We start from the raw sequence: 24,433 nt of genomic DNA, 5'->3' as shown, positions 1-24,433 counted from the left end.
AAGATATTCAATGCCAAGTTTGCCCAATTCACATTCCCTGGTTGCGAGCATGTGCGTTCCATGTGTACCATTTCAACTGTGTGTGTGTGTGTGTGTGTGTTAGTGTGTGGGAGGCAAAAGACCCCTGCCTGCCAGAGTGAAAACGTGATCACTCTCATATCCTTTTAATTAGTGCATAACATGCAACAACAGCACCAAAGGCACAAACTCCTCTAGAGGTATAATCTGAAAAAAATAATTTAAAAAAGTTGGCCAAGCTAAAACTTTGCTAAATAGGAAAGTGTGACAACTGCAAGGAAGGCTTCAATCCCCAACATATTGACAACATTTACTCTGCAGAAGCAGAACCCCACCTTGTACTCTATTTGACTTTATCATGATAAGCAAGAAATCGCTACTATTAACGCCACTACTCAGACAACGAGATCACAGTAAAAGAAAAAGCTGGAAGGAACATATGTTTGGCTGCGTGTAGCCATACAGAAGAATCCATAAAACGTAATCTGTCAAAATACAATTTTTCTTTCTCATGACGGCAGCGAAAAATGACAGCCGATGTCATGGGCTTGTCACTTGTCAAAATGACATCTTTATATAAGAACACTGCAGAGAACACACACACACTGCTGTCACAGGGGCCTCATCATCATTAGAATGCCTGAAGAGAGGCATATTCAGTCTGCTGACAGACGTTAACCTCATTATGGATGCCCTATCCACACACACATATACACATACATTCTGCTGAGGAGATTTCACTGTGACTTCAGAGTTCAATCTCTCTCTCTTACACACACACACACACACGGTCACAATGTAATCAGGAACAAAACACTTGAGCTGCCCTCATCAACTGGATTGCTGACAAGAGGTGTCCATCTTGAGGAGACAGGAAACTCATGAAATCTATAAAGTCAATACGATGATTGCGAACTACAACTGCTTTTGATGTCAAGTGAAGGCTTGTGGCTGACATGTGAGTGAGGCTCAATACTCAGCGCTCTCCCCCCCGTGAAGGAGAGCAGTCCACATGTCAGTAACTGGAACAGGCCGGTAGACAGATACGGAACCGTAAACCAGCAGCAGAGCGATCCGGGAACACTGAAAGATGTCTTACCTTGTGGTCATAGGGGTTGTACGAGTGGAATAGTTGTGACAGCTCTTTAGTCCTCTGCTTCTTCTGTGAACAGTCAAAAGAAACAAAGTGCATTCGGGGTTTAAAAGCCACGTAAATATGTAAAATACAAATAAACAGACCTAACAAACAGGGCTTGATTATCACTTCATTCTGCTGTGATTGTGGATGGTAGACTATGTAGCTCTAGACGGGGGGAAAACATTCATAGACAATGTCCCGTCTATGAAACCTCAGTCTAAACTTCAGTCTGCCTTTTTCTTTTCTGTGACAATTTTGATTTAGGACAATTGTAATCATGTATTGTACAAATGAGTCAGTGACACTGCCCAGTATTGTTCTTTATAATATGTATATAATGATATATTATTGCATAAAAAGAAATACATTTTGACATAAATGTGCGCACACAGTAGAGTTTCACACATGTTAACTTGGTTTAACAGAAATAAAAAAAATCCCTTTGGGCGAGTACAATGACTACAGCGATTCATTAAATCTGTAAAACATTCTGTAATCTCCATCTCAAAGTCTGGCCGTAACCTTGCGTGTCCTTAATCTGTAATAAGATGCACACACGTGAGACATGACTGTTTGATGTGTGGCAGTTGTTAAGGCAATCAGTTACACGAGGCCAATGCAGTTACAAAGAGTGCTAATTAGCTTGCTGATTAGGCCAACGCCTGGCTAAGGATACGAGCTACAGCAGCTACAGGGAGTATGCATGCTCCCGCCTTCTCCTCCCTGCGTCTCCTCAGCATATGAAAAGTGCAACAAGTCAATGTCCCCAGGCCAGATCTGTACATACGGAGTAGACAACCGGTCAATCGCTCTGCTCTCACACACAGGCATCACTATAGTGCGACAGTCAAATGCAGCAAGCAGAGTGAACGCTGCAAATCCGAGGACAGCGAATTATATACCTTTGAATAAATATAATACAACAAGGGAGGACGTGTTTAAAGGGCAGTGATGGTCCTACTTGGCCTCCGGTCAACTACCACTTTGACTTTGCCTATCGTTCCGTGTCTCTATCGAGGCCCGTCCTTTTCTTCTTCCTCTTTTTTATCACTGCACCTATCATCGCTCCTCGTCTTCGGCTTCTTTTTCACCGCCCATTTACACCCTTCTCTTACTCAATCTCGGTTCCCCAGTGATCCACACAGGCCTTTAATCATTGGCCCTGTCCGTGTACCATCCTCTCATGTTTTCGACATGATTCCCGCTTGCTCTCTGCGTCACCAGGCTCTCCAGAAACTCAAAATCCCCTCTTTTCTCGTTGGCTTTCCATCCATCGCTCAACATCTCCCTCGCTCCACATGTTTTTCTCCAACGAGGGGGAAGCTCATACTGATCATTCCGTCTCCACTCGCTCACCCATCCTCTGCCTTATGAGTCTGTCAGTCAACATCCTTCTCTGCCTGGAGCACCTTAGCTGAGAGCGATTCTCTCATCATTGCTGCTTAACACCATTTTCTCTCCTCCTTCCAATCCTTTAGCGCTCTCACCACCACTCTTTTTTGCATTTGTTTTCAACAGTGTGCGCATGTGTGTGTGTGTGTGTGTGTGTATCTCCTAAGACGGATGTAGGGGCAGGTAAGAATTTCTCAACCCCAAATGAGCTCCCAGCAGAACACACAAACACACTTCTACAAAAACACACACCGCAGGCAAAGGTACCAACATGTCCCACATTGATTAAAAAAACAGAACAACAGAAGCTGTAAGAAAAGGACAAGATGTGAATACATGCTGAATGCAAGGGCACATGGATGACTAACATGAAAGCAGAGAAAAATAACTAAAAGAAGAAGAAAAATGGATACGGAGAACAAATGAAGAAAAAAAAAAAAAAAGATGCATTTCTAAATTCCAACCAAAAACAGCATCTCATTACATATTACTAATCCTATAACTAATTCCTGGAGGTTAGGAGATGGGACATTTTGATGGAAAAATATCTGTTAGGGGAAGGTTCTCATTCTGCCACCACAGCTGCTGCCACGGTGCCCTTGAGCAGAAACCAACCACAAGTTGCACCTGTAGAATTAATCGGGAGCCACTTACAGAATGCTGCATTTTCTGCATTTGCCTTCTTTTGTAATATCAGCCTTCTCTTCTGACAAAACTTAATCCAATAACACACCTATTGCTTCTTGTACAATATTTTACAATATCAACAATCCTGCTTCGATTGAAAATACAACCTACTTCTGATACAGAAATCAGTGTCACATCTGAATCCCAAGTGCAGCCTCGACATAATGTAAGACCACTCCATTAAACGTCAATGGTTATTGTAGACATGCTGCCTCTCAGCAAGTCACTGTCACCTTTTCTATTCAAATCGCCTCTCAGAGCTTCATTAGTGTGCTGCACAATAACGCGCCTGTATACAGGTATGCGTGTCTATGAGCGAGGGTGCGTGTGGTTCATCAACCAAAGAAATTAATCTAGCATGCAAAGTCTGTGTGTGTGTGTGTTTGTGTGTGTGTGAATATGTGGACCTGTCGCCGTGGTGATGATGAACGATGGTTGATACCATTCTGTCCATCTGTTGTCCACAGAGACGGATGCGACGTCTAACGGGGAGTGACATTACATGGATGTTTACACTTATTCATGCACAGACTCCAAACACGTGCAGGAGCACACACACTGCGGCCAATGACATTCAAAAATATGTGCACTATATAAAAGCAGCTGCTCTACATAAACCTACTTTGTCTGGAGTATCTACACAATGCTCTGAGGCAAGATAGACGCAAAGTGCAAATACATAGACTGAGCTCTACATTCTTGTCTACATCCCGGTGATTGAAGTTATAGTCAGTACAGATGTTTGCCTGTGTGATATCAGCATGTTTGCTTGCCGTTAAATGTTCTATGCTTGCACCAAGATTGTTATCGGCAAAACACACTCAAGTGTGTTTCAAGGACTTCAAAGGTTTGGAAGACAAGTGTATGTGTGTGTGTGTGTGTGTGTGCATTTGTGTATTTCAGAGAAAGAAGTTTGATTCTCAGAAATGTGTGTTTATATCTTTATAAACACTTGTGTTTCCCCATGGTTTACATCTTCGGGAGAGGGGTCGGCACAGGGGGGTATTCGGGCGAAAGGTTTTGGCCGACGGGGGGCAGTATGTCCGGCACTGTGAGCGCCACCTGTGAGCGCCACCTGCGCGCATACACTTTTGCGCACATGTTTGGGCGGAACTGCCGCGTGTGGGGAAAATGATAATTCCAGGTTTTGTCCTCCCGTAGTGGTGGGAGCAACACTGCACATGTATGCCAGTGAGTGCCTTGTGGGGCAAGGTAACAGCGATCTTGCCTTGGATACACTGCATACGCCTCTGGGTCCCCAGCATGAGCCCATTTGTCTTCCCCTAATGACGGACAGATGTTGGTGCTACAGAGCCTACACCCCTGGCTCTACATTACTGCAAGATAAACGGTCGGCATAATCTGTGCGTGCTTGTGTCTAAGTTAGCACGTCCTAAAGGCATCCCAATGACAGTGGGACACGTCTCCCTCAGAGGTCACTAAACAGCTCAAGTTCCAGCTGTGTTGAGCTTTGAGTTAGGTGTACACAAGGCCGACTGTTAAATGTTATTAAGAGAAAGACATACTATTTGATGTGAATAGCCGTGGGTGTGTGTAGGCTCTGGTCACATTCAATGTAGATGCATTTCTCTAAAACAGTTTCTTCAATATCAGCAGACTACAATCATCCAGTGCTTTGTCTCTTTACGATACATCGCAATAACAAAGCAATATGAAAGCTATCGGCTAAGACTGCATTTAAGTGCTATTATCTCTCCTGATTTGTATGAAAGCGTCAGTGACCTCCCAGATAGGGGAGAAAGGATGCGTGTGTGTGCCCAGGCGTAGATAAATGGTGGTGAAGGTAGGAAAAGGAGCTGCTGGTAGCTGGCCAGCTGTTTCACTTTGACAGCTGCCACACCGCTGCCTTGTGGGTAATGGAGTTCTTAACCAATTGCAACCAGGGGAAATTAAAAACACTGTCCTACTAGAATTGCTAATCTCCATCCTCGGTCACTTTTTTTCTCCCTTTTGCTCAAGCAGCTGCTCATTATCAACCACTCTCTCTCACACACACACACACACACACACACACACACACACACACACACACACACAGACACCTCACAAAGTCCATTTATCAAGGATAAGTTCTAGCCACATGGGGATGATTGTGGAGATCTAAGCTAATAGCATTCACATCCCTTTATTCTCAACATGCTCCCTCCATCCCTGTGGTCTCTCTTATTCTTTCCATCTGCCTCTGTATCGCTCATATATCATCTATTGCAATAGGTAATAAGTTACACCTACAGATAACACCTGGACCACATCACAGCTGGACCGGCTACAGCTACTTGGGGTTGCATTGCTTCACTCAGTGACAATGATAACGAGACAAAGCTTTTCTTGTCAGTTTCTATTCAAAAGTGTATTGTTGTAACAGTAAAATAAAATATAAAAGATTATTAAATATTAGTGCTTAATAGAGTAGGTTCTTTAAACAGTCGACTAGGTGCGCAAGCAATATATGGCCAGATGAGGAAAACCAACTCGGCAGCGATCGAAAAAGATATATTGCTTTGGACAAATGCTGTTTTCAGAATATCAATAATGCCACAGAATAACAACGTCAACAAAACTAGTTTCCAGGATCACCAAGGCTTGTGTGAACCTCTCAAACCAAGCACATCAATTCTCATTATATGGTCCTGCTCAACACACATACTCAATACTTGTGACAATGTGTAACTCTTAGTGTTGTGAAAAATGGGGTGTATTGAGAGTTTTAACTAGCCCATAATACAGAATTTCCACTGTTGTAAAATTACTTGATCCTATGCACATATCCAAAAAGTGTCCATTCGTCCCTGCAGAAGGCAGTTTTGCGCTGATGGACGCACGCACACGTGTGCTGTCAGATAAATCTCTCTCTCCCTCTCTCTCTCTCTGCTTCATACTCCATCTAGTTCATCCATCCCTCCTGTGGATTTTCAACACAGTTGTGTTCCAGACAAACCATCTGGTGCACTTTATTAATGACCGACCCTATATGGCCTAAACATCGCCACGCTGTCACCACTTGCTGCGTGCGTATCCGTCTGTGTGTGTATATATGGTACAGGTGCATCCTGACTGATGATGCGATGATGACCTGAGCAGGTGTACTGGTTACAGGGAGCCGAACATATTATTTGGACTCTCGTTCACCTTTTACTTCTCTCTGTTAAGCAAAAATAGATTCACAATTAAATTAAACACCAAAATCACCAGTGAAAATGGCCATTAGAAACGTAGGATGAAAATGTGAAGTGTGGTCTTATTTTAGGCAAAACCAAAAATACAATTGTTAAAGATGGCTGTGATTCAGTGACTCATACTCTTAGTCATACTTCAGTACTCACTATTCATAATTTTTTCATATGAACAAAAAGGCTGATTTAGCAATATTGTATTTCAACAGGAACAAACCATATGCCACATTCTGACAATCACAGAGCTGCTTGTGGAAGAACGGATAGACGTGTGCTGTCATGCAGAGACAAAAGAAGAACACAAGTGGGATGAAACAGACGGAGGAGAAAGGGAGGAGGGGAAAAGCCGTCAGAAGAAGAGAAGAAGGGATGTGGTTGTCCGGGGACTGATCCCTCTAAGATACGCTGAGCTTCTCCTCAGAGAACGAAGAGGAGACAGAGGAGAAAAAGAGAATGACTTATGAGGACGTTCCACTTGAAAGAGATGTGTTGGTGCTTTCATCGCAGAGGAATGAGTGCAAATGCAAGAGGGGACGGAACATATAGTGTATCGCATGATGATGTGGGTCAAACTAAAGACAAAAGGTAAGACAAATATTTCAGGATCAGGTAGCATGCTTTGGTTAAGTAGCACATTCAGGAAAACTGTTAGTGTTGCATACAAATGTTTTTCAACAGCTTTGCAAATTAAATGTCTATCAATGTAACTAGCAAAGTAAGCAACTATGAATGAGCCGAAGCAGTATCGCTTTATGCTCGTGTAGCTGAATTAAATGCACAATGAACTGAACTTAATTTGACAATTGTTCCTTATTGCGCATTAATACATGATAATAGATAAGATTCATAAATATATTGAGCAGAAAGTCTACACATACACAGGGGCTATAGAGTAGCAAGTTCATTACCAACATTGCTACTAATTTACATTAAACATTATATTAAAAGGTAAACAAAAAAATAAAGTCCTAACATGTTTTGAAAAATGTCAGAAAGGTCCACCTTAATAATGTCCAAAACATTCCATTAAAAGTCATACAAATGTGAAATGTACAATTTGTGGGACGATACATTGGTTCAAAGTATTGTAAATCCAATGATTACAGTGAAGTTAATTGTCCAACCGTACTGGCACCATCATAACAATCACATCTTTATAAGGTGTATACATTGTCAGCTAAATTTACCCCCAAAAACCTACTTGATGAACGAATAAATGGATAAAAGCTGCCGCATCTGCTCGTCTACACTCACCACATGGGCTGCTACTTGCTCCATCCTGGCAGCAGGTGTCCCGGGTCTCGGGTAGAACTGGTTGATGAAGAGACTGGGGAATCGATAAAGGGTCACCAAGTCTACGGTCTCTTGGAAGTCTTTCTCCGTCTCACCAGGAAAACCGCAGATTAAATCTGTAGCGATGGTTACACCCGGGACCCTAAAAAAGCAACAGAGAGCATTTCATCAAGCCACACATCAAAGCTTTTCTTCTGGCTGTAAAAGCTTTTTTGAACACCAACAGGGGAAAACTTCTGCCTAACTTCTGTAGCAATGAAATATCAAGAGGATCCGTGTATGATCAGCATGAACCTCCTCCGGATAAAAAGTTTACTTTAAAACAAAAGCAGAAACCACGTTGCGATCCCACCACCCGAAAACGGCCAGAAGCGGGCCGAAGGCACACAGCGGGGAGGGGGCGACCTCCTTGTTCTGACCACAGACATCTTATCTTCAAACTCATTTTCTTTCTCAACCACTAATATAAAGAATGTTCTATCTCTTGTTGAAAGTCCATGAGAACTATGAGGCATTTAAAGAGAAAACAAACACACACACATTAGGAAAGAGGAAGGTCGGCCACTAATGTGTGAGAAACACAGAAGGGAGGCAGCTCAAAAAAAAGAGTGGAAAAGATATTTTTCTCAGTAAGATGCATCTTTAATTATATTAACTTCCTGCTTCTGCACCCCCATGATAGCCTCTGACCTACTGATGGGATCCAATTGGCTTACAGTCATTAATATTGACCATCGGCCTTCAGGCACAGGCATCCTTGACCTGTACGATCTGCAATTACTCTATAAAAAAGTTAAACTAAATAAACCCCAAAAGTAAAATGTTTGCATTAAATAGCTCAGTTGATGAATACATGAATATTTTTATATTTGTTAGAAAAATCAACTTGTTTCCCCCAAGCAGTCGTTCTAAACCCCATGAGGATTGAACACAGCATATTCAACGTATTAATCCTTTACTTTTTAGGTAAACAAATTACTTTTTTAGCCTGTTGGCTTTCTACAAAAATAATCAATTCAAACGGCCCGAGAATGGAAAGATACAGTTCACTTTTTGGAGCAAGGATCCCCCACTGTGTTAAAGTATATATTTATCATCAGAAAACGTGAACGGGCTCATGTCACATAAATATTCTCCTCCTTCAGGAAATAAAGGAAAGTTTGAATATTTATTGCTATTAAATCATCTTGTCGCAAGACCACAAAACATTGACGCAAGACTCCCTCAAGCTATTAAGCTAGCATTAATGCCAGTAGGAGAGAAAGTAAATTACATAAGCGACGCAAACAAACACATATAGTTCAAGGCCCAATAGAGAACCGTCGGTTGCATCTCCCCGGGCTGGCACATTCAATTTGCAATGGCCCTTTAGTGGAGTGGTGATGAGACGTACCGTCGGTTTTTCATTCTTTCAGCAGTACTAAGAAAATGCACACTATTACAGGGAGAAAAAAAACGTACAATATGGACCAGGGTTGCAAAGTAACACATGGAGGTAGAATAGTGGGAGGAAGAGCCGGGGGAGAGACTGGTGTGAATTAGCTTTTGGGGATTTTCCTTGCTTGGAGGTTGAAAAAGAATAAAAAGAGGTGCGCACACACACACCGTCCTTTTTGACACCTCTGTCTCTTCCAGATCTAAGGGTGATGGAGGTGTGGTGTGATACTAATGAACAAGAACCACACTCATGCTCTCCTTGTTAAAACGAGAGCGCAGAGAAATGAATCTTGTTATGGTTCAACTTTCAAAAAACAGTCTGTGAGAAACACGCAGGCAAAGGCAAAGATTCAGAGATAAAAAAGGAGAAAGTCGAGAAAGACGGGTGTTAAGAGGTCAGCTCAACTCGCTTTTAATTAAACCGATACAGGAGTAGGGCTATTCTTGTAACCTATACAGTCTTGGCTTAGGATGAACCTTTGTCACAAAGTACTTAATATTTTAATGGTCAACGGGAATTGTGTGGTCTCACCAACAAGCCCATCTGTTTGGTTTTCACCAGGAATCTAGCTTCTCCATTTTGCGTTATATTCATACGCAAAGTGTCAAATTCTCTAAAAAGTATTAATTGATATCTTAACGTTAAGTAGCGCACTAACAGTTTTGGTTTAATTGGTTCTCTGTTTAACAATGTCAGACTACAACTGATCTGTTTTAATGGAATGTAAACTAATGCTTGTTAAATATCTTAAATAAGTATGATGATGAGACACAGAAGGAGGATGGACCCATTTGATGAGAATCTAGCGTTGGGTCACTAGCCTCATGAGTTAGGCTACTGTTCCTGTAGCTAAAAAAGGCTATAAAGACCCCGAACTCCCTAAATTAGAGATAATCAGTCATGAGAACAGGTTTGTGTGTGCCGTGGAACCCCATCCGTTAAGACAGAAGCCTCAATGTGCTTCTAGTCTGCGTTAGTATTTAGACAGGGAGAATGTGTTCAAGACACTAAAATATTTTAATTACAACTCAAGATAAGCACACAATCAGTTCCCAAAGCTCCATAAAACGCACCATTGTCTTCAGCACAATTATCATCACCTCTTTGTTTGCAGAGGCCCCCGTACGCGCATGCAAGTGCATATTCCTTTACATGTAAACACAGCCATCCTCTTCATCCTATATTGACAATATTTGCATGTGTATGCAAGCGTGTTTGCAAGGCAGATGCCTGCGAGCGCCTCCCCCCGCGATAAGGCGAAGGCAAGACGTCCTACGACTGAAAACCAACGATTAATGTGGCATGGAGGTGTAGAGAGGAAGGGTTTGGGTGGAGGAGAGTGGATCTGGGAAGGTAAAGTTTTACCTATTCATCTGAATCAATCGGTGAGTGAGTGTTCTCTGAACTGATAACGTGCGGCAGAGGAGCCGCTGTAGCGCCGGGCGGTGCAGGCAGAGAGAGGTGGTGCTGGCAAGAGTGAGGGAGAGATTGCGGGGAGATTACTTGTAATGTTTAAACTTTGGCTGGTTACTGTTGGGAGGAAAAAAACTGAAATTCAAATTAACAGGTAATCCGACGGCCTCGGAGCATAATCTGTGGTGGGAGTGAAAACGAATTCTCCAAGGACCAGTTTGAAGATCCTCAACATATTGTTGTGACAATGGTGTTCAAGTCAGTGGGAACGAGTGCATGTGGGGAGATACGCTGTGAGGTCCTCCCTCCTCTCCAATGCCAACATCCAGGGGTCAATCCTGAGGATAAAGCGAACGTTTGGCTCTCACAGTAAGGCGGTTTGCTGAACGCGTCACTTTTGGCCCATGAGGAAATTGTTGACAGTTCATTTGCAAGAACATTTCTTAATACTTTTGGGAGAAAAAGCTTTTTTTCTAATGATCAAAATAATTTCCTCTGAATTATTTAGCAGCGCAAAGTGGTTTCTTGGAAGTTCTTCCAATAAGTGAGTGGCCTACTACTTTGCGGATGACAATGGTTATAAAAAGAAATTGGCTATACAACAGAAGAACGGACTTGACCCTGTGCGCTCTTTAAAGTATCACACAATATTTCAAACAGAAAAAAGGTCATACTAAATGTATTTCACAGCGATTTACTGAGACTAAACTTCCTTTGAATATGTTCATCATTACTGGGGCCCAAAATATGTTAAATGGAAAACTGTGAAGTTCAATAAACTGTTAATTGCATTGCTATACCAAGGTCACTTCTTTGCTGGTTTTTCATCTCCATTCGTTTCTTTTGTCGCTCTAGTGAAGTTGTACCTCTTTGAGCATGTTTATCTCTTTCCTTCCTCATTTTCGCTTTGCTGTGAGAACTGCTATACTTTTATGTCCTCCATTACTATGTAAACTAACCAAACACAAATCATCTGATGCACTCGTAATATATCTATGACCGGAATCATTCCCTCCTAAAAGAGAGTCAAAAGGAACCTAGAGGAGGGTGAAGAGCAGGAGCCAGTAATCACTCACACACTTAAGTGTTTGATTTAGCCGTGGCAGCCGTAGGTAATGGCACTGTCATGTAGCAGCTCAATTTACAGGGGAGAGAGAGAGATAGAAAGAGCAAGAGACCTGCATGGTTATCAATCACTTCCCTCACAACGATGTCCGCCACCGAGGATGAAGGTCTCGGGTGACTGGATGTCACACTGAACAGCCAATCAAAGCTTCTCACCTGGGGGCTCTGGTCAACGACCACTAGAGAAACTCGACTCACACAATGTCTGGTGGTTGTTGCTCATGAGCACAGATGTTCTCCATTGGGGAACAGCTGCAGCTTCCAATGCCACGCGTAGAATGAGACTAATGTGGTCGCTGCATTCTGGAACTCTGGAAGCCGGAGCCGAGTGTCGTAGGCCCGAGAGCAGAGGAGTGACGCGTGATCGGTTGACGGGCAGATTGAGGCAGGCGGTGGCTTCAGGTGGACGGAGGAGAGCTGTCAATGTGTCAGGGAGAATTACTAAACCTGCAGCTCTCGCTCATTCTCTCCTAAAATCCTTGCTTCCTCACAGCTTATCGAGTGGGTTTAGAGAGAGAAATGTATGTTATTTAACTTTAAGTCAGGTGAAATCCTAACGCGTGCGCATGAAGGTAGCGCCGTCACTCTCAGGGGCCACTTTGGCGAGTGGAATTCTGTATATCGCTCTCTAACGGGTTTTTTTAATTGCGCCGCAGGCCTTTCAACCAGTTCACGCGCCGCCACCTTGAGAAGGAAACGCCAACCAAGTTGTCCTGCTAACGATGTGTCGTGCACGTGTCGCTTTGCCCTCTCGGACGCCGCACGCTCGTTACCAGGCAACCTAGACGGGACCTGCTCAGTGCAAGGCGAGGATGTGGCGGCACGTAGCAGGTGTAGGAAAACCAGGAGGGAAGACACAAAAGAGAAAAACTGAAATGAAGAGGAGACAAAGAAATAGAAAAGACTGTTCAACAAAGAGTGGCTGTCCAGTCGAGAACGGCTGGTTTATGATGCAGCCAAGGAAATAATGTATTGCACTGATTGGAGGACGTACGGGAGTGAAAGGGTTAAGGGGGGCTCTTCTGTAGTTGGGACAAGAAACTTTTAGCATTGTGACTAAATGGACGAAGGTGTCGCGGTAAGGTCCCTGGTCCTCATGAAGTCCTGCAGCTTTACACCTTTATGTGCAATGAGCTACTCTTTTGGTCTTTGTCTTGATCAGTTGATCTCAAAAAGGCCTGGTATCCATGCTGCGATTAGGATTTTTTAGAAGTGCGCTTAATAAGACTGGATAATAAGGCTCCACCTTATTTGGATAAAAGTTCAAATAGGGTGTGTAAATATGTTGGCTATAGCCTTAGTCCATCAAGTGAATACAGAGTCATTCATCCCTAAACCCGCGGGGCAAAATAACCTCCGTCTTTCTCCGTGGCGCGTCATTTGTAAAGATCTAGGTGGCTGCCGTGGGGCCGAGTAAATAATGATCCCACTGGAGCCATCAGTAAACTTGATCATTTAATGAAACAGCCTGAACACAGTGGAGCAGAACCGCAGTGCAATTTAACACACACACTTACACATGCAGACACAAGCATACTTCATTAGCCTCGGAGAAGAGTAATTAGAACACACACACACACACATTTCATTAGGCAGAGGGAGGAGTACTAAGGGTGCACAGACACCACAAATCCATTCAGGCAGTGACGCAGTTGTTTTGTACACAAACACACACACTTATATGCATCTTTGCCAAAGACGCGCTGCACTGCAAAGGCATGACACTCTATTGTCTAGCGAGGCGTTAAATGGACTCTAGATTTGCACTTTATTTCAATTGAAGGCGACCTTCATTGACACACCCACAGCGTGTGATTCATCATTGCGTCCAGCTGTGTGACCTGCGTGGATATGGATAACATCAGAGGACATAAAAGCCTTACCTGAATCCCTATAAATGCTAAACTTGTTTTAAGTGCCTCGTTTTTTGTTTTTTTTTAATTGGCCACTTCTCCAGTTAATAGAGGCTAAATGTGCTCGTAGGTTAGCGGGCTAGGAAGCCAGTTATGAGCATCTTTGTCACGCAGACACAGTCCACAGCCACAGTTGTTCCTTTGAAAAGACATGGAACCTTGAAAATTGTGGCAACAGAACGCCAGGGTGAAAACCAGGAAAAAACTTCTGTAAGACAGGTAATTAACGGATTAATTACTTTTAACTAACTAATCATTTTGTGAATCATTAAGCAGACAGTCACTGGAGCCCAAGAAGAGCAGCTTATGAGACTTTTTTTGAGGGAGGAGGAACCTGAAAATCAATTAGTGCCCCTTCATGTTTGATTCCTCCCTTAAAATGAGCTAATTCAGAACAACGCAGAGGAACCTGACGGGAGAATCACTCAGACATGGAGAAGACGATCTTGCCAATAAAGGGAATTTAAATTCGGTTATCTTTTTACGAGGAATACATGAGGTGAACAAATAAATACATTTCTCATTCATTGAACACCCAAAACAAATGAGTCACATATAAACACTAAAATAGTAAGTTGAAAGAAACGACCATGTCACTGTTATTCCTATGTGTAGTTACACAAGAAGCAAACACTCCTGTTCACAAAAGGAGCTTAAAAAACTATTTTGACACGAACAAAAACAAGCTGTTGGTGATTATATGACTTTAAATAGTGTATAAGGTAACATAGTACAGGGTTACAGAGCCGACTAAACATAACTTCATATTCAACCCAAGGGACAATCATAGTAGATCAACTGAAATTATAGGGGGTAAGAGGGCATCGCGCAGGGCTTAATCACCAACACTGCTAAACATTACTTAACCCTCAAGCTTACTATTTTGGCGGCAAACTTCCCTCCCGATAGACAACGGTGTGCAAGAATAAAAAAAATACATCCACAAAAGAAAAGCTTGCTGCCAGTGACAAACGGATTATAGTCCCTCAACTGTGGGAGAAACTGTGGGGTCAAAATCGAGATTTAAAAAAGGCACAACGACTCAAAGAGTGAACAAAAGAAATATTATATGAGGGAGACTGGTACAGAAAGCTGATTCAGACGTTGACACACAACTTTCAACTGACCTTGTGTGTGTGTGTGTGTGTGTGTGTGTGTGTACACAGGGAGGGGAAAGCACACGGAAAAGTTATATAATTCTGTTTTGACTAACATGTTCTCTGTACCGGTACCTTAGAGGAGGCCTTTCCGACACAACGATCAGTATCAGAGCAACTCAACGTCAAGATATCCATTTAAAAAGCCACATGTAATCTATGATCCTCAATGACGTCTCATGGCGTTTCAGTTTATATGTGGGGAAACAATCCATCTGCTCTCCCACACTCGTCTACAAATATTACTGGCTTTAGTGAACAAATTAAGAAAATGCAGAACATGTGTAACGGGTGGGGAAACTGTGGTAAGTCAAACATGACCTCCGTCCTTCAGGAGCCCAGATAACCTTGGAGCTCAGCAACATTAAAGCATTTCATTGATAACAATGACAATGATAAACTATAGTCAGTTAGTAGAGACAATATTGACTTAGCACTTCTGAGCAGCCTCACATTTCCCATGAAAGAGATAAAGGAATGAATAATAACATATTTGCATTTTGAATGGGGTCAAAAAAGCATTATGTGTTTAAAGGAGAAACACGTTCTTTCTAAATGATGTGTTTATGGGTCGTTTTACCAGCTGCTCTTTGTGGCCCCGGGGGGCACGTTGGAAGAGGCTAGCCGGATAGTTTGTTTTTAAAGCCATATTGGATCAGTACTTGGTATTGGCAAGAACGCAATCTGGGAGAATTACTATTGAATTAACACTACTTAATGAAGGAAAGCGTAACTCCTGTAATTACAGTACATATCCTGTATGCGTGTGTGTGGTTTCTTGGCTTATGGAAAGGAAACGTGGTAATCCAGAGGAAGGGTCATCAGAGATGTGTTAGGAACTGCCAAAAGAGTTATTATCCACAAGCCGATGTCTCTTCCTAAAGTTCACACATGCACAAACACACATGAAAGTAACTTGACGTGAGGTTAAGGACCCGCGGTTTACTTTTGCTTAAACGGAGCCAATTGGGTGTCAATTATGACTCAGTGACACATGCAGCCAGGTGTGTGGGCAGGAAGGCTCCGTCTCTCCTCCCTGGATTAAATCGCTTCTACACACAGACACAAACAGGAAGCGTGACGGAGCCGCGTAAACAAGCCCACGCTGATGTGTAGGATTCCCATAACTATCTGGAGGGACATCTTGATTATAAATGGTAACGATTTACAAAAGAGGAATCCCAAAACAAGCTCGGTGTCGCTTTAGTTGTATATGTGTGAGAGGGGTGCTGAAAAGAAGAAGAGGCAATATGGGGAGACTAATTGGCCAGATGGATAGAAGTTGTGCAATAAGAAGAACTCCGACTGGGCACATTACATCTAAATGAGGTGACATGTTTCATTATTTACCAGCAAGAAGCCGTGCAAACAGACAATCTAGTATATACAGGACCTGCGGACATCATGAATGTGTTACTAAATGCTTCAAGAGTCAACACGACAGCCAGTAGGTCAGCAGAACCACCGCAAAGTCACACTCATCTCAACATTGTTATGCAACTACACAAGTATGCACTGTGTGACTTTTCTCATGTGCACAAAAAAAACCCACGGGCGTGGCTTCTAACGGGTGACACCTACTAGCCATTTCTCACCGCCATTGGTCCCCTATGTGGTGTGCAAGGAAAGTTTGACCTCTCAAACTAGCTTTTCATGTTAGACAAAATTGTTTCTGTCACTTTTCAGAAGTACAGACAAACACAACACTCAACGTCTTCCAAGAGACACAAGCGTCTTCCCCCCTTTCTAGAATCCCTTTACGCTCCTTTACGGTTTCTGCGCTGAGGCAACAATCAATTCACAACATGCATGGCAGTGTCTCCTTTTTTAACTAATGTTTTTTATTACATTGCATTTCCAGCTGACAAACACTTCATTTTGTATTCCCGCAGAGATGTTTGCCCTTTTAATTCAATTATTTTCTTTCTCACAACTAGTATCTAGCCTCGGGGTGGGGGGGGATGGGATTAATTAATTCATGGACGCGGGCAAATGTTCTGCACTCATTAAAAGTCTTCTAAAATCCCTTTTCACACAGCCTGTTCAAGGCAGGTATCCCACATCGCGCTCTGTATAAAAGGTGCAGTCGGGGGACGGTTGGGACAAAGCGGAGGTAGAACAAATCAATGTCTTAGTAAAACGGACAACCATCAGGGTGGTGGGATCAAAAGTACGCCAGACGCTGACGCTCCGGCGCGACACGTCATGCCTGTTTTGTTGTCATCTACAATAACATAAGCAGGTGTAGCGGCAAAACTACAGAATCTCTGTGAAAGGGATGATTGGAAGTGGAGTTTGGTGAGTCGAGGTCAACGTCGAGTTGACAATTTGGAAATCTGGTGAGTTTACAGAACTCAAATGTTTAAGTGTGTGAGACTGTTCCCTGTGCGTGGGATTACTAAACCAGGCTGTTCTTATTACAGATGTGTGGCTGAGTGAGGGTTTGAATTTAAACACACTGTTCACTGGCACATTTAGTTAGCTTCATAAAGGATCAGCAGTTTACGCTGCAAACCTTTCTCACCACTCTCTGTTCCCGCCTCGCTCCTTTCAGCCTCACAGATCTTTTTTTCAGTTGGTTTACTATTGATTCTTTTCCCCTCCAAACGCCTCGAGGGAGCATCCCAAACAGCCCCCACCAACTATCCCAGTGAAACGTTAGCCCTTATCTGATATCTTAAACCTTTAGATGCACGAGTGTGAACTAACGACGGTCTGTCTTCAACAACAAAGCGAGTGACTAGCTCCAGTCTGCACGCGCACACACACACACACACACACACAGTGTAGTCACTGACAGTTGTGTGTGTCCTGCTGTAACCCAGGAAGGCTTGATATAATCCTGTCACTCCCTGTGACTAATAGGAGATGACTAACACACACACACACACACACACACACACACACACACACACACACACACACACACACACACACACACACACACACACACACACACACACACACACACACACACACCACAAACTGTCTGAGCTGTTTGGAGAAACAATTTCTCCACTTAAGATGGACGCAAACATGCACCCATTAAGTTGATCATCAACCCGTTGTATCGGCAGTCACAGCGTCCTCGGGCTTCGGAACGCTGCCAAGCTACATTCACACATGCTCTCTCCTCTTTACAGACTAAAGTTAGAGACTTTTAAGCTGGTAGAATTGACTTAAAACCATCTGAAACTCAAGGTACCACGCACACATGTATCCTTACCGATAGTCGAAAAATAAAATGTGAAGAGAATGTTACGTTGTTAGGTGAATTCAGAGACCATTCAGCTAACAACTCGTTCTTGGAGGTCTTTTTGTCACAATTTAGACAATATGAAATAAAACCTACCAAGATAATTAAATGAAATTTACGATGGTGTGACCACATCGATGGTGTGAGAAAATCTGAAAAGTCTGTGATAAATGACATGAGTCATTGGTTTTAAACAAGGACAACACAAATCATGTAGCCTTATCAAAATATTTATCGTACTTCAATAAGTAAAACAATGACGCAACGGAAAAAAACTCAGTGGATCATTGACCAAATGCTCAAAAGGAGGTTGAATGTGGAGTTTTGGATTCCCATAGGTAATGCCGGAGGTCAAGGGTCATTGCGACGGTCAGCTGCTGAGATCACACACATTAATCACCTGTTGACATCAAGTCCTCATTCCTTTGGGACCAGAACTTTAAACACTGCAGTTATTGCAGACGAAAGTGCTCTCAAAATGTCATCAACCTGGAAAATGAAGTGCTCTCTAGTTCGGCTTCACTGCAATAGTGTTGCCCCCCCCTCCCCCCCCCCCCCCCGTCTTACATGTGGACAACTGTGTCTTCATTGAAGAAGACCCTCTATAGCCTGTGAGACACAAAGGGCCTTCAGAGGTCATGAATGACCTCCAGGTGAACGACTCTACCACCCTGAGGGACACCCCAGAAGGTCTCAGGGACGCCCCGTCCCCTCGTCATCTATCAATGGCTCACACAACCTCCCGTCTGCCCCTAAAGTTCAACATTATTACTGCCGGATTCGGCTCCTCTGCACATATGCAACACAAATCCCCAACCCACAGATGCATTACTCTTCTCTTGCAGGCGTTTCATCTCTGGCCCCAGTCAATTGACACTTAATCCTCGAGAGTAGTTGAGGGAACAGCAGCCTGGATATTATGGGGAACTAGGAACCAGCTGGGGGGAAATCCGCTGGCCACGTTCGCTCACTTTGTAATAGCCTTATTCCACCGTAACCGGATTCTCTCCATACATCGCTGCATAAAGACGGTTCATTATGTGATTTTAATTGTTAGAAGCAGAGAGAAAGGAGTGTAAAAGAAATATGGTCCGTGTTGGAAGACGGACAAATGAACCATTTTAATGAAATAATTATTATACTGATTGTTCAAATTATGCATGGCAGGAACGGATTTTGACATAACACCCAGAAAAAAGGGTATATTAAATGCAATTTTCTCCAAGGATATGGACGGCTTTAGAATAAGAACTTGCAGTGTGAATTAAGATACATATCAAAGCAGAGAACAACGAAATATAACACAATTTCAAAATAATGTCATTAAAGCCTGCATGACAGAATGTAAGAAAGGCAACGAGGGAATGGACGATCCCGTAGAGAGTCACACAGGGACGCGCCCCGAGATGAACTTAATCAATTGATACCAACAGCATTGTGTGTTTCCATTGTTCTACATCACACTCACGCTATGGGCGAACCAGTCGGTCTCTCGTAATGACAGCGAGCTTCAGCAAAGTGGAATTGATTTTCTTCCACCAGGTCATCCGCACATAAAGGGTCAGAGGAGCTTTGGTTCGCCATTTGCTTCGATCAGTGTGAATGAGCCTCCACTGACGGGTGATTTGGGCATTCAACCTTCAACAGACCTTTACACTCTATGCATGTTAGAGTGTGGAACACATCAAAGTGTTGGAACAAAGCTGTCATCTGGTCATCAGAGGGAGACGTTTCACTTTTTGATTCTCTTTGTGCAGTATTTGATTGTGTTCTCAGGGAAAGTGCAAATAATATATACTTAATTACTCTGACTGACATTTGGTTTGCTTTAAACTGCCGGACAGTTGGGATGTTATTCTATAGAACATGGATCTCAAGAAGGGAGGTCTGATGTGTGTCTGTGTGTGTGTCTGTACTGGTTTTCTCTGATAAGGAAGGCCAGAGGCCGTTTGAACCTTCATGACCTCTGCAGTGTTGGTGGCATTAAACTGTTTGTGAAGAGAAATACATTTGTCTTCTGTGTGTGCGCGTCAGTCAGATAAGCTCTGACCTGACACATACCTGCACAAGGTTCCTGTTGCATTCTCACAAGTGAACTTTACACGGCTCAACAAAGGCCTAACTGTGAGAATCTACACTAAGAGCCACCTGTGAGTCTGACTCTCACACACACACACACACACACACACACACACACACACACACACACACACACACACACTTCACGTTGAGTTGTTCTGGTTTGCATGAGCGCACCAGTGACAAGTAGAATCAGTAAAAACACACACACACACACACACAGCGTGGTGTGGGGTCTTTCATCCCAGGTTAAAGGTTTGAAGGGAAAACAAGAGTGGAAACAGGCCGATGTAGCCTGCAGCTTTAGGAAGGAATAGAAGGAGAAAATACAAATCGAAATATTTAACAAAGGAGACAAATTGTTTGGACATAATAATAATCAGTAAGTCAGTTTATTATTTTATATTGCTATTAATCAGTGGAACGTTGGCGAGTGATAAAAATCAAGTTTTTAACAAATTACGTTAATCCCACATTCACCCGGGCCACGTGTCAACTACATGGAAAAGTTGGGCCTTCAGTTCAAAGACACACAATGTTTGACCTACTAAAGGCTTTTATACTTACTGCGGCCTCGTTTCGTTTCTCACTGTTATACGTCTCTCTAATATAGAGTGATGCACCTCTATGGAAACAGGCCATTTCTTTGAAAGAAATGGAAAGTATATATGCAGAATGTATCCAAGTGCACACAAGTGTTATTGAAATAAAAAGCAAGCTCTGTGTGCTCTACAAAATAAACTACTGACATATTTACAAAATATGTCGTCCTCTCCTGTCGGCTGTTTTAATTAATTATTTAATTAAGTGTCGCACCATTTTTGTCAAGTAACAATTCAAATGTGGCCTCGTATTTGTACTGAGAAGCAGAGAATGAACTGTTCTGATTGTGTGATTGGATTAGTATCCAAACTTTAAGCTTCAACTTGGCTGCTTTTTTTTTTACCGCAGTTTGTCACGCGTGTGTCCAAAGACCGTCGGAAGGTATAACAACTAGTCAAGATGATGTCGGCTCTTGACTGTGGAAAATGGTTCGATTTGGGCATTTTTGAAAGAAATGTTGCGTTTCAAACCTGCCGGCTGTTTTCTTTGTCATCTCCTTAAGGTTTCCGAAATCTCATGAAATAGCCATGTCTCAGGACGAGAGGAGCTTTAAAAAAGGGGTCTCTCCCCCCACCCCCCCCCCCCCCCCCCCCACACACACACACACACACACACACACACACACACACACACACACACACAGAGTGTGTTTTTTGGCTTGTCCGATGCCCTGGCCTCCTTCCCAGACCCTGGACTGCGCCACAGCCATTACTGCTGCAGCCAAATGGGTCAGACTGCTGAATGAGTGCTGGTATTGATTTCATACAACTGACATCACCTGTGTGTGTTTGGATGTGTGTTTAAGTAACAGAAGCCAGAAATCGAGTAACCACACGCACACAAACGCACATATACAAAGACTCACACAAAAGGGTAGCCAGACGGTTTATGTAAACAAGATCGTATGGCGTTCTACCCTGCGTGTGCTCATTTTGTGTGTGCGTGTGTGTGTGTGTGCGAGTCCCCCGTGACTGTTCTCCAGAGTCTGTTAAGATTGTCACTGTGTTTGAACACTTAAAACAAAACAAGTGGAGACACGGAAAGAGACTTCAGGCTAAACGGCAAAAGGACTAAGAAGGAACGCGGTGTGTGTACAGACACACACACACACACACACACACACACACACACACACACACACACAAGCATCCGTCTAACACAGTGGCACTCCTCAACTCCAGACCCCTTCAGAAGGTGCTTAGAAAGGGGGGATTTAAAGGAATGGTAAAGCCCACAGGTCTCGTGGAAGAAATGAGCGCACGCTGCGCCCAATCACGAGCTCTCAGAGCTAAGAGACATACTTTGGTTCTGAGAGGAAGATGGCCAGGTATGATTCCAATTTCATCATCATGTGCCTGTCACGCACACAACGAAACACAAAAGACAAAGACCTGGGAATAAGACAGACTGGAGAAAAAAATAAAAATAAAGACAAATCCTTGCTTAGAAAATCCGGAGAGGGAAATAGGATTATAATGCTCTTAAGCCAACAGTATGTTACATTTTCAATGTGATTCATCATTTCCGTACCACTGATCCAATTCAAGTGAGTTCACAACCAGCGGAGATAATAACAGCTCAGTGTGCAGGTTAATTATCCTGACTCTTTACAACTAAATAAGTACTTTTATGACAACAACCAAATGAAGGGTCAACCGAAAATGTCGACTTACAAGTGAAAAAAGAAAAGCGAGTAAGAAATAAAACAGATGCGGCGTTAAAGCTGACAGCTTGTGCTCGGGTTAGTGGGTATCAGAGAGACAGTAACTTATAGTAACTCACACAGTGACAAATGCACAAAGAATACACACTTAATATAGTTAAAGACACTGGTTTTTAAATGTAGATTGTTGTACAGTGACCTGGATGAAAGTCCTGCTCACTCAGATTTACATTTTATCTGTAAGCCTATGGCTGGACTGCTGACCTACATGAAGCAGTTGCATGAAATCCATTGATTGCTGCAGTGTATCTCATCTGCTTGGAGCAAATAATGTTAACAAAAAACTAATCTGCAACGACAAATGTGCCAACACACACACACACATTTTTGTATCTTTAAATACACTGGGATCACTATTCATACTAAAATTCCATGTCAGATTATCTTTCATACAGCAACAGATTAAGATTGCATCACTTCTTGCGCCATGTCAGAGATCAGATCCATGCATTATTATTCATGTTTCAGTTTTCTTCTTCAATTTATCTTCCAATGTTTCTATTAATTCCATGTTTGAAATATGTAACCTTGCCAACTAAACTAAAGCACATTGTATTACAGAAATACGTAGACACAAAGATTCGTGCTGCACGGGTCTCCAAATGTACCGGAGAGAGAGAATGAAAGGGAGGGTAAAAGAGGGAAAAGTGCGAGAGAGAGAGAGAGAGACATTCTCCAAATAAACACCTCTGAGCCGTCGTGAGACCTCGGACACCCAGGCGCCCACTCATCTCATTTTTCAAAAGTTCAACAATGTAGTCACACAAACACATGCATGCACACACAAAGAGACACATGTAAAGACACTCATGGTGCAGTAGTGTGACTAGTTTGAAAAGGTCATTCATAGAGTAGTGGAGAATGAAGGAAGAAGTGAGAGAAGAACAACGCGGTGGCATCGGGACTCGCCGCAGCATCACGAGCCCATTAGGACCGCACAGCTCATCTTACCTCTCCTTGAGGAAGTCCACCACTTTTTTGAAGTCGTCAATGCAGTACTCTCTCTTCATGTCCATCAGGACGCTGTCTGAGGCCGATTGCACAGGGACATGAAGGAAGGCATAGACGCGCGGATGATTCAATATCTTTGCCATCTCCTAATGAGACACAGAGAAAAACAGAGGGCAGAAAAAAGGGAGATTGGAAGACAAGAAAAAAAAAACCATTAAAAAGGGTTAGATGTTTTATATATTGGAGAAGAAAGACGCTGCACTGTGAGTTTGTCCACATGTTACACATAAGTGTTGCTCATCTGTTAATATAAACTGAGTGAAAACAGAGAGAGAAAAGGCAAATTTCCTGTGGGTACATTTACATCACTCAACTCAACTACTTTTTGACACAGACATGGAGCGTTTCATTTGAAATCTAAAAATACACGTTTCTACTACAGACCCAGACCATACGTGCAGATAAAATTATGTAGATAACATATTCTAGCCTTTTTGCCACATCTCAGAGGAAAAAAAGTGAAGGATGTGATTAACACAATTAATAAAAAACATACAGAGAGCTGGTTAGAAGTAATAAAACGTATCAACTTTAAGGAAAGCGGCGCCATTCAATGCCAGGATGTTTCTGTTTGGCGAATTTTTGAAGTGAAAAACAAACACTCAAAACTACAAACTACGAAAATCTGCATTTCCATGAGTTTAAATATAACACACCACAGCACAGATGCTTAAGCTTTGGCTGGATGCAACACTAGACAAATCTGGCTCGGGGACCACGCGTTGAGTGTCACTGCACTAAAGGATGTGTTTGACGCTGAGGGACAAAATGACATGCTTTTTGATCTACGTAGTCGTATTGAGAAAATTAAGAGGAATAATTTAAGTTAGTTTTTATTTTATCAGAAATGTACACAGTGTAGTTTAAATATGTGCCACCGGCCAAATTGAAAAGGGGTGAAAATGTGAGACTTTAAATGGATTTTTTTTCCTCAAGAACAATTGGAACAGTGATTCTGTGTGGTTAAACACATTCATTAGGAGGTTTTTTTTT

The 24,433-nt window shown here is 42.7% G+C and overlaps 1 protein-coding gene across 1 annotated transcript in view; it reads right to left on the bottom strand.

Annotated features, from left to right (window-relative positions):
- Positions 1-24,433, bottom strand: part of cdkal1 (CDK5 regulatory subunit associated protein 1-like 1) — a 165,242-nt gene that overhangs the window by 39,020 nt on the left and 101,789 nt on the right. Inside the window, exons 10-12 of the mRNA XM_040164344.2 lie at positions 23,381-23,526; positions 7,684-7,864; positions 1,118-1,180 (exon numbers count right to left, since the gene is read on the bottom strand). Of these exons, the coding sequence (XP_040020278.1) occupies positions 1,118-1,180; positions 7,684-7,864; positions 23,381-23,526 (390 nt within the window). The remainder of the gene's footprint in view (positions 1-1,117; positions 1,181-7,683; positions 7,865-23,380; positions 23,527-24,433) is intronic.

This window comes from Gasterosteus aculeatus, chromosome 20 (genome assembly GCF_964276395.1).
Source record: "Gasterosteus aculeatus chromosome 20, fGasAcu3.hap1.1, whole genome shotgun sequence".
Taxonomy (NCBI): Eukaryota; Metazoa; Chordata; class Actinopteri; order Perciformes; family Gasterosteidae; genus Gasterosteus; species Gasterosteus aculeatus.
The sequence above is the reverse complement of the archived record's forward strand: the minus strand, read 5'-3'. Positions and strand labels throughout refer to the sequence as shown.